This window comes from Nyctereutes procyonoides, unplaced genomic scaffold, assembly GCF_905146905.1.
Source record: "Nyctereutes procyonoides isolate TBG_1078 unplaced genomic scaffold, NYPRO_anot_genome, whole genome shotgun sequence".
NCBI lineage: Eukaryota > Metazoa > Chordata > Mammalia > Carnivora > Canidae > Nyctereutes > Nyctereutes procyonoides.
Genome location: NW_026575047.1, coordinates 33,547,336 through 33,559,875, shown reverse-complemented (window position 1 = coordinate 33,559,875; position 12,540 = coordinate 33,547,336). Strand labels below are relative to the sequence as shown.

The window sequence follows — 12,540 nt, the reverse complement described above, 5'->3', positions numbered from 1 at the left end:
GTCGGGGTACAGCCGCTGCGCACGCCCGTAAGGTGAGGCCGGAGTGGGGAGAGCGCGGCTCGCCACTCTGCTGGCCCCACCATACATTGCGTTTTCACTTTATATTACGGTTATTCTCGGGATCCCTGGGTGGCGCAGCGGTTTGTCGCCTGCCTTTGGCCCAGGTTGCGATCCTGGAGACCCGGGATTGAATCCCACGTCGGGCTCCCGGTGCATGGAGCCTGCTTCTCCCTCTGCCTGTGTCTCTGCCTCTCTCTCTCTCTCTCTGTGACTATCATAAATTAAAAAAATATATACATATATATATTACGGTTATTCTCAAAGTGCACACAAGTAGAGAGAATGCTGCAGTGCTCCTCCACGACCCTCCCCTCCCCGCCCCGCCCCGCTGCGCCCACCCTCCCCTAGGGCCCTCCCCCAGCTGCAGGAGCGCGGGCGCCAGGGGCGCAGCACCGAGGCGGGGTGCGGGCCGCGGGGGGCGGGGGCGGAGAGGGGGCGGGGCGGGGGGCGGGGCGGGGGGCGCCCTCCCAGGGACTCCGGGCGCGCGGGCCGGGCGCCGAGAGTCAGTCTCCGCCCTGCAGCCCGGAGTGAGCCCGCCGCACCGCAGCCGTCCGCCCGCCCGCCCGCCGCCCGCCGCCTCGCCATGCCCAACTTCGCCGGCACCTGGAAGATGCGCAGCAGCGAGAATTTCGACGAGCTCCTCAAGGCGCTGGGTAAGCGGGCGGGTGGGTGCGCGCCGACGAGGACGAGCGGCTCCGGGGTGCCCGGGCCCGCAGGCTCCGGGACCGGCCCAGGCGGAGGGAGTCCCCGGGGCGAGGGCGAGGGCAAGGGGAGCGTGCCAGGGCCACCCGGGGGCGGCGGTGAGGGGAGCCCCGAAGCCGCGCGCCGTCCCCCCCACCCCCCCGACGGCTCAGCCTGTCTGCGCTGGGTCAGCGCGAGGAGGACTCTCGCTGGAGTCCAAGCAGGAGCAGGGACTTGCCATTTGGAGACTCGCTGTGAGGCCGGGCCCGGCCACGAATTCATTGCGCTGCTCAGGGAAAGCCACTTGCCCTCGCTGAGCCTCAGTTTCTCCTCCCGAAAATTGGGGCGAGGGTTAGGGGAGGCGTGGGTACGCTTTGCGGCCAGGTCTCGCGGCCGGGGGTCCGGTGGCGCAGCCCTCGTTGCCCTGCAGGTGTGAACGCCATGCTCAGGAAGGTGGCGGTGGCGGCGGCGTCCAAGCCGCACGTGGAGATCCGCCAGGACGGGGACCAGTTCTACATCAAGACGTCCACCACGGTGCGCACCACCGAGATCAACTTCAAGGTCGGCGAAGGCTTCGAGGAGGAGACCGTGGACGGACGCAAGTGCAGGGTGAGGCCCCAGAAGCGGGCGGCGTTCCGGGCGCGCCCCCTCCACGCCCCGGGCCGCCGCAGCCCAACGCGCCCCTGCCTCCTCCTGCAGCTGGGCCGTGCTTCCCTTCAAGGGCGGGCAGAGAGGGTTTGCAGAGAGGGTTCTTCGTGCGAGCGGCTTGCCCTGGGCTCGGGAGAGGGGCCTCCCCAGCGCGCCCCCACCCACCCCGAGCCGCCTCCTCCGCGCTCACAGCTGCTCCCGGAGCGGCGGGGAACCCCGGGCGGCGGCGTCCGCAGCGGGTGCGGGCTAGGGTATGGATGAGGCTGTGGGTGCAGGCGCCGGTACCGGTGCGGGTGCGGGCGTGGGACCGCGGGGGTGCGGGTGCGGGCGCTGGTGCGGGGGGTGCCGGTACCGACGCGGGCGGGAGGTGGGTGCGGGGCCACGGGGGCCGTGCGGCAGCCACGTCTCCTGTCGCAGGTGGAGCACCAAGCGCCCGCGCCCTGACACCCCCCCCCCCCCCCCCGGGGACACCCTGGATCCAGTTTCAGCAGCCTTGTGAGCCAGCAAGGTCGACCTCTCCGTGCGACCCTCAGCCTGGTTTCTAACAGGAAAGGCGGGATCCTTACAAAAGCAAGGCAGATTCTGGCTGGGAAGATGGATTAAGTGCTTTAGTCCTCAAGGGCCAGAGTTTTGCATTTCTATGTATATTGGCCCCAGGGATGAACCAATGGAGTGAAGCAGCGGTTGTACATTCCTTTCTTAGATGGGCAAAAATTACATCTGGTTGAATAGAATGGTCAGTTAGTCCTGTATTTTGAGCGCAGATGGAAAAATTGTCGCTGCTGCTACCACTTATTTAAAAAGTGACAAAATGTCTCCCTCTCTTTCCCGTGTGAAAAACAAAGAAATGCTAATAATGTTCCAGAAAGTGAGGAATTAAGTCTCCCCTTCCCTAAGTGGTGCCTGTCTGATCTGCGGAGTGGGACTCTCTGGGCTCTGGATTTGGGAGGAGAACACACAGACACGGCCACAGGAGCTGGCCCACAGAACCCGAGTGGCCAGAAAGCCATGTCCAGGCTTAGAGCTGGCAGAATCTGAGCCGCTCTCCACTGCACTGTTAGAAAACACAAAAGAGTGGTTGGGGGTAGTAAGAGTGAACATCTTGGAATCACGGGGAGAAGGCCTGACAATTGGCAGGGCTCAGGTGGGGACATCCAGCTACCGCCAGAGATGGTGATTCCGGTAAAAATCAGGTTCACACGCCGGCCTGGCAAGTGTCAGAAAGTAAATATGTGTGCATCCCAAATCGGTCTCCCACCCCAATGTTGAGCACTCTGTTTTGTGCAGACTGGGGAAAACCCCACCTCCCACCTCCAGGAGCATCAGATTGTTTTGTCTTTGGGACCTAGCCTGGAAAGTGGTTGTGTTTTATCTTTAGAGCTAACGACACTTGGGTTTATCAGAGCAGTGAGTGTGCTGCATCTGATGCGTGCACACAGAGAGGAGGGTGTTATCCCCAACTCTGTGCAGTGGAGAGGGCTTTGGATCTGCTGGCTGTGGTGTCTGAGTGGTCCTACAATAGTACAGTTGATGGGAAAGTTCTTGTCCTTAATACCCCAATTGCTTGAAGTGATAGTCCATTCTGACATAAATTAATCACTGCGTGCTGTAAATGTTATTACTGGAGATGTAAAGCATGCCTCAAGCGTTGCTGGTTCCCCTGAGTGTGTGTGTCTGTATGTGATGGGGAAGCTTGGGGGGATACAAGGTAATATTTATTCCCCATAAAACCTGTGACCGGCCGCCTCTGAATCTGTGGACCCCATAGGGCGCAGCAGAGGGCTCTGTGCCCTGCTGACGGGGACCATGTGCTGCTTCTCTCCATAGCAGTGACTCTCCGGAGCTCACTGTTCTCTCGATTCCTGCTGCCAAGACTGTAATTAATGTCACTAATGGTTTTCCTGCCCACAGAGTTTGGCCACTTGGGAGAACGAGAACAAAATCCACTGCACACAAACTCTCCTTGAGGGGGATGGCCCCAAAACCTACTGGACCCGCGAGCTGGCCAACGACGAGCTCATCCTGGTGAGGTCATGGACCCCTAAATCAACCCCACAGCCCTAGATGATGCCTACAGTGGGCCACGCAAATGCTTTACCCTGGGTTAAAATGTGAGCGGAAAGCTCGAGGTGACAGTTTAGGTCACAGGCAATCATCGTTCCATGGTGTGGTTGGGAGGAGCGTGGATCAGGGGCACAGCAGGGCTATGACAGGCTGCAGTGTCCTCCCTGTGCATCCAGTGGAGCCTTGGTGGATTCTCCGAGCTGTCCTCCCCCTTGACCCTACCCTGGCTGTGAGGCCCCAGGGATTTTCACTCTGCATAGGGATTTTTCCCCCCTTCTCACTCCTCATTTTGCTGCCAGGGAAAGATTTCAGGAATTTTAGCACGTCAGCACTGGGAGCCTCAGAGAGCATTTTTACCCTTAGACTTACCAACAACGGAGGCCTTCAGGGGCCAGGCGAGTTGTGCTGATGGGGGAAGGGTCTGAGTGAAACACGGTGTGGGGCTAGGGGAAGGGTGGGCCCCACCTGAAAGGCATTCAGATTAAAACATTTTAAACATTCCTGGCCACACAAAATTCACCTGGTGAGTCCAATTTAGAAACCCCCACCGTTTAATCACACACCTCCTTGTCCTTTAGGTGTGGGGGCAAAGGAGGTTGGCCAGGACAGGGGAAGGCTCAGTACCTCTTCTTTTGTGTTTCAGAGTAGACCAGGCTTTCCCTGCAGCAATCCCACCCCTGCCAGACCCACCCACACACATGCACACATCCCCACACATGCATGCACGTGTGCACACACACACACACCAAGTGTACACGCACACACATGCACACAAACTCAAGAAAAGGGAAAAGCCGTGTAGGTAACCAGGAAATGATATCCTTTGTTCTCCATCAGGCATATTGTTACCATGTTCCCTCCAGGACCGCCTGAGGCCCCATCTTAGCAGTGTTGGGGAGGGAGCCTGCAGAGTGGGGTAGCCTCCCTGTGTGACCTGGGCGTGGCTGCTCCCTCCCAGGGGCTGTAGAGTGAGGGCTGACACTAAGTCTGATCACCCGGCTGCTCTCAGCCCTGAAATTGCACGTTGATCCTGAGAGCAGACCCTGAATGGAGCCGTCTCCATTAGTTTAACTGGGGCTGTTTGATCTTAGGCTCTCCTCTTGTCCTCCTCTGCCGGATTTCATTTTGAGCACTGTCTGCTTTCATAGAGAAGGGGACTGGCTTACTTTGCAACCTGGTGAATGCTGTTTCTAGGAAGGAATACTTGATGGGATTGGAGGAGGAGTTTGAGGCTGAGATGTGGAACTTAAGAGAAAAAGGAACAGAACAAAAGGTTCACTGGTACGAGAGTTCTGGAGCGTGGCTGCGGGTTGAGCAAGCTTGGCTTGCCACGAGAAAGTATGATTTTATTAACCTGGTAACATGCAAGCAACCAGAGCACACTGCTGCACGGTGCCTCCCTCCCCACTTCCACCCCTGCATCCTTCCCTGGCTCAGCCGACCAGACAACCCTCTAAGGGCGCATTAATCCTTGGCATTTGAGACCTGAAATATGGGCTTTTATTTCAAGGGTTGTTATCGTTAATAAATCCAAAACGCAGGGAGATGCCATCTCCTTATAACAAGAGGCAAATTATCCTAGTTAAGTTGAAATAAGTGCTCCCTGTGCCAACAGTAAATTGTCCCCCGGGGGCTGTAAGCTGCCTTCCATGAAAACAGACTATCTTCCCTCAAACCACCCTGGAACATTTCTAGAGTTTCTTGCAGCAGTCTTTCAGTACGGGTGCTGGCTGAGAAAGACGTTTCAGATATGGTTGGAAATGTGATTTCTTCTTGTGTCGGCCTGTGGGAGGTGTCAGATACGAGGATGGTCAGATCCATGGAAGGAGTCAAACCCCAAACACTCCATGGTTGTAGAGCTGAGAGGTTGGCACATCTAGAGGTGAATGATGGTGGGAACCCCTGCCTTCCTCCCAGCACAGAATCAGGTGCAGACAGAGGAGGTGTCCAGAGCAAGTACACCTGGGCCGGTATGAGCAGCTAGCTCCCTACTTGGAAAAGGAGTTGGTGATGGACATTTGCTTCTGAGTATCACTCATGACTAGTATTTCCCTGAGACACACGTTGGCATAATATCTTAGCACCTGCTCCTTGATTGCCTCTCAGCTTGATTGCCAGCTGACAGTCCAGGGCAGGCAAAGGTCCAGGTCTATCCAGGCTCTCAGCCTCTCCCAGGCCTCATGCCCCTTTGAGAACTACAGAGCTAGGGATGCTCCTACTGAACGGTGTACATCTGCAGACATGCCTGCATCAGATCTACAGAACAATTTTGATTTTTGGTTTTGTTTGTGAAACAAACATACCGAACTGCCTGTGGGAGCCCAAGAGAGCAGGCCTGTGAATAATTGCTAGTTTGGGGGAGTTTTGATAGTTTATTTACAGGCGACACCATTTTAGGGGCCAGAAGGAAAACCTCCATCTGTGGAATGGCTTGTGCCTACAGCACAGCAAACAAAGAGCCGTAAAATTTTAGCTGGAAAGAGACTTTGGGATCATCCTGTTGGATTCCACCCATCTGAAACCCTTCCTTTCCACTCCAAACCAGCAAGAGGCAGGGCAGTGCCCAGTGTGCCAGCTGTATGCTGCAGAGCTGGGTCTGGGAGCCAGCACTGGGCCTTTACAGCTCAGACCAGTTTTCTGGCTTGTGGGTGACTTGAGGGTGGGCAGCTGCTCCCTGGAAGGTGCTTCTGCGCTCTCCTCAACAAGGCCCCATCTCACTGGTCAGCACAGGACTCTTGCTCTCCTGAAGTCATGTGAAGGGACAGAGCCACTTTAGAAATGTCCAGTGTGACATCTTCCCCTTTCAGTTTAATTTTTCAAACCAAGTATTTATGTCAGTATTCGCAGGCTCCAGAAACAAAGGGAAATTACATAGAATTCTACACCACAGCTGCCTCTCTGCCAGTACGGAGCTTAAGGGAGGAAAAAAAGAAAAAGAAAAAAAGACCTTAGCAGTTAGCATGAACACATGGCACAGGAAATTGAATGTCTGTTACAAAGAGTCTTTAACGGGGCCGTAAGCGGCCTTATTAGTGATACGCTTTAAACGTATCTGCACAGGCATCTGCTCTGATTGCTTTTCCTTCTCTACAGACGTTCGGCGCCGATGACGTGGTCTGCACGAGAATTTATGTTCGAGAGTGAAGGCGGCCGGCTTGCTCCTGCTTTGGGGGTGGGATGCATGTTCCCCTGAGAAATGTCCTTAGGTCTGAGTTGCCGGGGACCTTCCCTTACCCTGTTCTCCCCATGCCGGTGGTGTTGTGCCTCCCCCAGAGCCCTGTTCTCCCTGTGCTGGTGGTGTGGTGCCCCCCTCCCCAAAGCCTCTGTGCCCCTACCCCTGGTGCTCTGTAGTTTGGCATCTGCATGGTTCCACCCATCATTAAACTGGTTGGCCACATTTCAAGGCTCTTCCTTTCCTTGAGCTGCCTCTTCAGTTTCAGCATGGGTTACTGTGCACCTGCGGTCCTTGGCATTGCACTGCCCTGTGTGGTGTCTTCAGTGTCAGCCTGCTGCCTGGGTCCCCTGGGTGGAGCATACAGGCTCCTTCCAGCTGGATCTAGACTGAGATCCAGGTGTTTTTGGGCTTCATAGCGTTGTCCACTAGAATTAGTCTGTGTCCTAGCAGGAAAGGGAGGGTACATTCAAAAGGTATATTGAGGGGATCCCAGAATAAAGGGATAGTTTACATAGGCACTGACATGGATAGGATGAAGAGGATCAGAAAGGATGGGGTGGCCCTCAGACTAGCAACAGAGGAGCTGTTACCTGCTGTGCCTGCAAACAGAAGGCACACAGAACCCCAGATCATAAGAGCTATAGCCCAGGAGAGAGGCCACCATATAGGAGCTGTGGCTGTGCGTGGAAGAACGTAGCCACTGTCCAAACCATGGCCCCAGTGACATAAGGGGTGGGAGTGGGCGTGGAGTTTGCCTTGGAACTCCACGCCCTCCCAGGGTTAAGTATCCTGACCTCCCAGCTTTCCATCTCTGATCTACCCATGCTGCCCACTGGCCACACCCAATTGGAATCCAAGGGCCAGTGAGGTGCTGTCCTCGAGAGTCACCCTTCCTGAACACTGCCAGGCACAGAATGGATCTGAACATGTACGTGGACAACACTCCACAGTTGCCAACTCTTACATTTTAAAATGAGGGGATTTCACATAAAAATCTAGATTTGTTTCCTTAGGAGAAAAATTGGGAAAATCTGGCATCCCGGAACTGACATTCCCACAGGGCTAACAGCTCCCCCTCCTTTTATGTGGACCTTGTATTGTCTATCTCCCCATGGTTCCTGCCCTCTTGGGTGTTGTTTTCCCAGCTTCTTGGGCATATCTCTGCTCTCCCAGGTACGTGGGTTCTTGGCGAAGCCAGGCTAGAGTTAGCTGACCAACACGTGCAGGGATAGATGAGGCCAGGAGACAGTGACCCCCAAAGAGATCACAGTCTCATGGAGCAGATTATCTAAGGGCCAGGCACCACGACCTGAGAGTAAATGAGGACACGTTTACCTAAATCCTCACACTTCTGAAGTGCAGGTCCCCACAGTGCTCTTGCTGAACTTCAAAGTCTCCCAGATACTCTGTTGCTTACGTGGAACTGTGTGGGGAAGGGGGTCTTCTGCTGAATCTTGAACACAGCTCACATCCTACAACCTGCAGTCTAGGGATGGTCTGGGCTGTGCTGCCCTCCATGCACACCAACAGCTCTGGTAGCAACTGTTTCTCAGCCCCATCCACTAGGCCCTGGTGTATCAGAGCAGGGCTGGATTATGGGTAGAAGAGACTCTAACACTGGGCTATACACTCTCTCCAGGACCCTGAGTGACCTCAGCATGTCCCAGAACTTCTCAGAACCCTTCATGGGAACAGCCTGAGTGCCACCTGGACAGTGGGTACAGACACCATGACATACTTAACATTTTGCTCCAGGTCCACACTCAGTCCAACATGAGTTTCCTATAGCAGAGAGCAAGTGTTAGAGGTATTGCTTGATGGCTTCCTGCAGGAAGGGGGTCAAGTTGGGCCTGTAAGGATAGGGAGCACCTGGCCTGGTGAGCGGTGGAGAGGAAGGCTGCATGGATGGCTAACCTGCACAAGGATGTCAGACTAGAGGGAGGTGAGGGGCCCAAGCTGGCCACAAAAGAAAGGGTGAAAGTCAGGTCGGCATAGAGACGGGGCTGGCATGTCTGTACTACACTATGGGTGCTGGGAGCTCCGCAATGGGGACGGACAGAGCGAGGCCTCAGACGTCTTGGGGTATATACTTCTGGGCTCTTCTCTGGATCTAGCCCAAAGGGCGCTACTCGGCCACTTGGGGCAGGTCCGGGTGGAAGGGCAGGTGCAGGAGGGCCTTCCCCTTTCCCGACTGGGATTTAGGGTGTCTCCATCACGTTCTTTAATCACAGAGCACATGGGACACGTGGGGCGGGGAGGCCAGAGGGAGGGAGAGTCCCCGGTGACTCCAGGCTGAGCGCAGCGCCCGACGTGGGGCTGGACGTCCCCACCCTGACGTCGGGACCCGAACGGAAATCGAGTCCCAGGCCGAGGCCCCAACGCGGGCACCTCTGGACGCCCGGGTCACCCGCAGCACGTGCACCGTGTCCCCATTGACTCTGGAGCGCCGAGCTCCCCAGAGCCTGGTGCACACACACTGCCTGGCACATACGGGGGACGAAAACCCACGCGGTGTCACTGTCCTCAGTCATCCACAACACTGCTCCCAACTCACTGCCGCCCTCGCATCCCCGCGCTCGAGCTCTGGGAGGTCCAACTCCGCCCGGCATTCAAGGCCCACCCCCACCCCCACCCCCACGCCCTGCTTGGCCTAGCCAGCCACAACAGAAAAGGCAAGGGCTACCTCCTGGGCACACCTTCAGGTTGCCAGTGCTAGAAACCGAAACACAGCCGACTTCGGCTCCACGGCAGCACCGGCAAACGTCGACGACACCGGGCAGGTGGGGCCGCCACGAAGCCAGACCCCTCAGCCGTTCCCTCCATTTTGGTTTCCTGCGCAGCGGTCCGGTCACATGACCGCCTGAACCAATGGGGGGCGCCCCAGGGCGCATCACGTGACCACGCTGGGGCGGGGCCAAAGTGTGGGCGGAGCCAGGAGGCGGCGGGGGGCGCCCCCGGGATGGCTGGGCCGTGGCGTTTGGGGTGAAGGGTCAGTATGCCGGGCTTCCCCGACGCCCGTGAGCCCTGCTGTGCGGCGCCGGTCCGAAGTTGCTCCTGTGTCTGGGCCTTGGCTGGTTCGCGTTTCCAAGACCCGAGCCCGCCAGCTTGGGGCCCCCTCCCCGGCCCCCTCCCGGGCCCCCTCCCCGGGGACCCCCTCCTGCCCCTGTGGCCCCGCCGCCTGGCCCCTCCTCTCTGCCTTAGCCCCTCTGGCCGGGTCTCCCACTCTCTGGCCCCGCCCTTCCGACCCAGTCCCCACCCCTCCGGCTCGGCCCGGCCCCTCGGGCCCTGGCCCCGCCTCTCCGGCCCTGGCCCCGCCTCTCTGGCCCGGCCCGCGTGGGGCTCGTAGCACCTGCGGCTTGTCTGGAGAGTCCCTGGACCCTGTCCCCAAGGCCAGGCGGCGCAGAGGACACGCGTTACCTGCTCTGTCTGGGGGGCAGGCGGCCAACATCCCAACCCCATTTAGGAGAAACGGGAAGGTTTCGGCTGGTCGCCTGCCCTGGTGTCTCCTGCCCTCTCCCTGCCCACCTCCCATAGCAGAGGCCCCGAAGGCCCCGAAGGCCCCGAAGGGCACCGCTGCACCCTGCGTGGGGTTGACCATGAGACTTAGGGGAGGTCGGCTCCGGGCTTGGATGCCGGGAGCAGAGCCCAGGAGGTAACCTCTGCCTGTGGCAGAGTGTGGAGTGAGAGCCGATACCTGGAGCTGGTGCAGCCGTCTTACACCGCTGTGGAAGACCCGAGAGAATCTCGGAGATGCCAGCCCAAGTCGCTGAGATAATACAGTCCCCACCCCTCTTTGAGGGTATTGCTGTGTGATTAAGGGGAAAAAGGGACAAGAAAAAAGCCCTTTGTTTAAGCTTGTTATACAGTGGCTTCCGTACTTGGAAGTAACACAATCATCGCTAATAGGCGGAGGCAACAGAAGGTCAGAGGCCTGTCTGGCTGGCAGATGTCCAGGAAGTCTTGTATTCATGACACTGCCACACAGTGGCACTACACAATGTGCTGTCCCCCTCCAGGAAAGTGATGCTGAAGTATCTTATGCAAGACCCCATTCATATGGCAACATCTTCCTCACTTCACTGCCCTCTTCAACCCCTTCCGGTCACCATGGCAACTGGCACCGGAAGTGAGCAGCAAGGATGCATCAGAGAAGATGCAGGCTACAAGCTTAGGAAGGTGGCCTGCACAGCACCAACCTGACCCGCTCTGGCCCCTCAGAGATGTTAGCCCATTCCAGCTGGGTGCACTCCGGCCACCTTCCTGCCTTCTTGGTACCCTTACCGTACATGCGTACCTGCCCGTTAGGGCCAGCAACGGCCTCCGTCATGTTGGAAACATGCCTTGCATCTGTGTCTGCCCTCCCTACTGTCTAGGATACACTGTGCTCCAAGGCGTATGTCATTGGGAGAAAATCTGTCTTCACGGAGTCTCTGGAGAGTTCCTTGCATGGGACCTGGAGTGCATATGAAGTTCTCTTCTACTGCACACTTGTAAATTGCACAGACCGCTGTGCTTATCCCAGCCTTCAAGCTGCTCCATCATCAGCATCCCAGGTGTGGATAGCTAGAACCGAGGGCACAAGTCCGCCGGGGTCGTTGTTCAGGGGCTTGTCAAGATCGGAGGTCCTCTCTCTACAGTGCCCTGTCTTTATTTATTCATTTATTTTTAACTCTTATAGAAAATTTGAAGTATCTGCCACAGTAAATAGTATAATGATTCCATGCACCTATTACCCGCTTCAACAATCTTTGTCGCCAATCTTGTTTCATGTACACTCCCTACTCTTGGATTACTTTGAAGCAAATCCTAGACAATTTATGATTTCATCTATAAATATTTCAGTGTATGTCACTAAAAGTTGATAATTACCTTAAAAGTAACCATGATTATCATACCTTAAAGATTAAACGTAATTCCTAATGTCATGAAATATCCTTCCAATATTCAAAGCTTCCTGATTGTCTCATAACTTCCTTTGCCTGATTGTTCAAATCGGGTTTGTAAAGGAGGGTACTTTGTGATTGGTTCATCTTTCTTTTAAGTCTCTTTGGATCTCTGATTCCCCCTCACCCCACCACCACCTCCTTTTATTTTTAAGTGTGTTTGTTGGAGAGATTGGTTTTTGTCCTGTAAAATTTCTCACAGTCTGGATTTTGATGGTTACATTTCCGCAGTGTTGTTTGCTGTATTTCTTGTAAAACGGTGAGTATGTCTAGAAGTTCAGGCAGATTCAGGCTTGATTTTTCTTGTGAGACTGCAGCAGAGGCCGTGTGTGCAGTACCTCCCTAGGGGACTCAGAAGGTCCAGTTCCTCTCTCCGTGCTGTCAGCAGCCAGCGGTGGTGGCTGCCGAGATCCATGGCTTCACTGGAGGTTAGGACACAGGGTATCCTAAAGCCAGCATTTCTTCATTTATAGCTAGATACTTCCACGAGAAGTGAAGCCCCCTCATCTACCATGTGGTGATCCTGCCGGGTGGGTTACGTGGGAAAAGCAGATGTGTTGGATTCTTCTCTGTACCTACTAGTTTTCAAAGTAAGGAGTTGGTTCTCCTGTCATTTTTCAAAGGGAACCAATGCATTTTGGTGTTTTGGGTTTTGCTGTTTTTTTTTTTTTTTACTTTTTTTTGGGTGTCACTATGAATTTGTAGATTGAAATATGTTTGCCTTTTGCTCCCCTGCAGGTGCTGTCCACGATTGGCCAGCAGAAGCCTCTTTGAACTTACTCCGAAGCCTTTGGTAGGAGCCTCGTTGTTTTTGAGAATGTCCTTGCCGTTTGTGTGACAAGAATCCCCATGTTCGTTGGGTACGTGTCCTGTGTCAGCCTTGCTGTCGGGAGGCAGCATCCAGGGCCGGGAGAGGGCTCTAGTTTTGATTCTAAGATAGAAGCAGAGTCTGAGAGCCCCAGAGGCAGG

General features: G+C 55.7%; 1 protein-coding gene across 1 annotated transcript; it reads left to right on the top strand.

The window, feature by feature from the left end:
• The first annotated feature begins 594 nt into the window (after positions 1-594).
• Positions 595-6,850, top strand: CRABP1 (cellular retinoic acid binding protein 1). The gene is made up of 4 exons (XM_055326504.1): positions 595-713; positions 1,172-1,350; positions 3,301-3,414; positions 6,547-6,850. The coding sequence occupies exons 1-4, from the start codon at positions 644-646 to the stop codon at positions 6,595-6,597; spliced, it is 414 nt and encodes a 137-aa protein (XP_055182479.1). The 5' UTR covers positions 595-643; the 3' UTR covers positions 6,598-6,850.
• Positions 6,851-12,540: the final 5,690 nt, after the last annotated feature.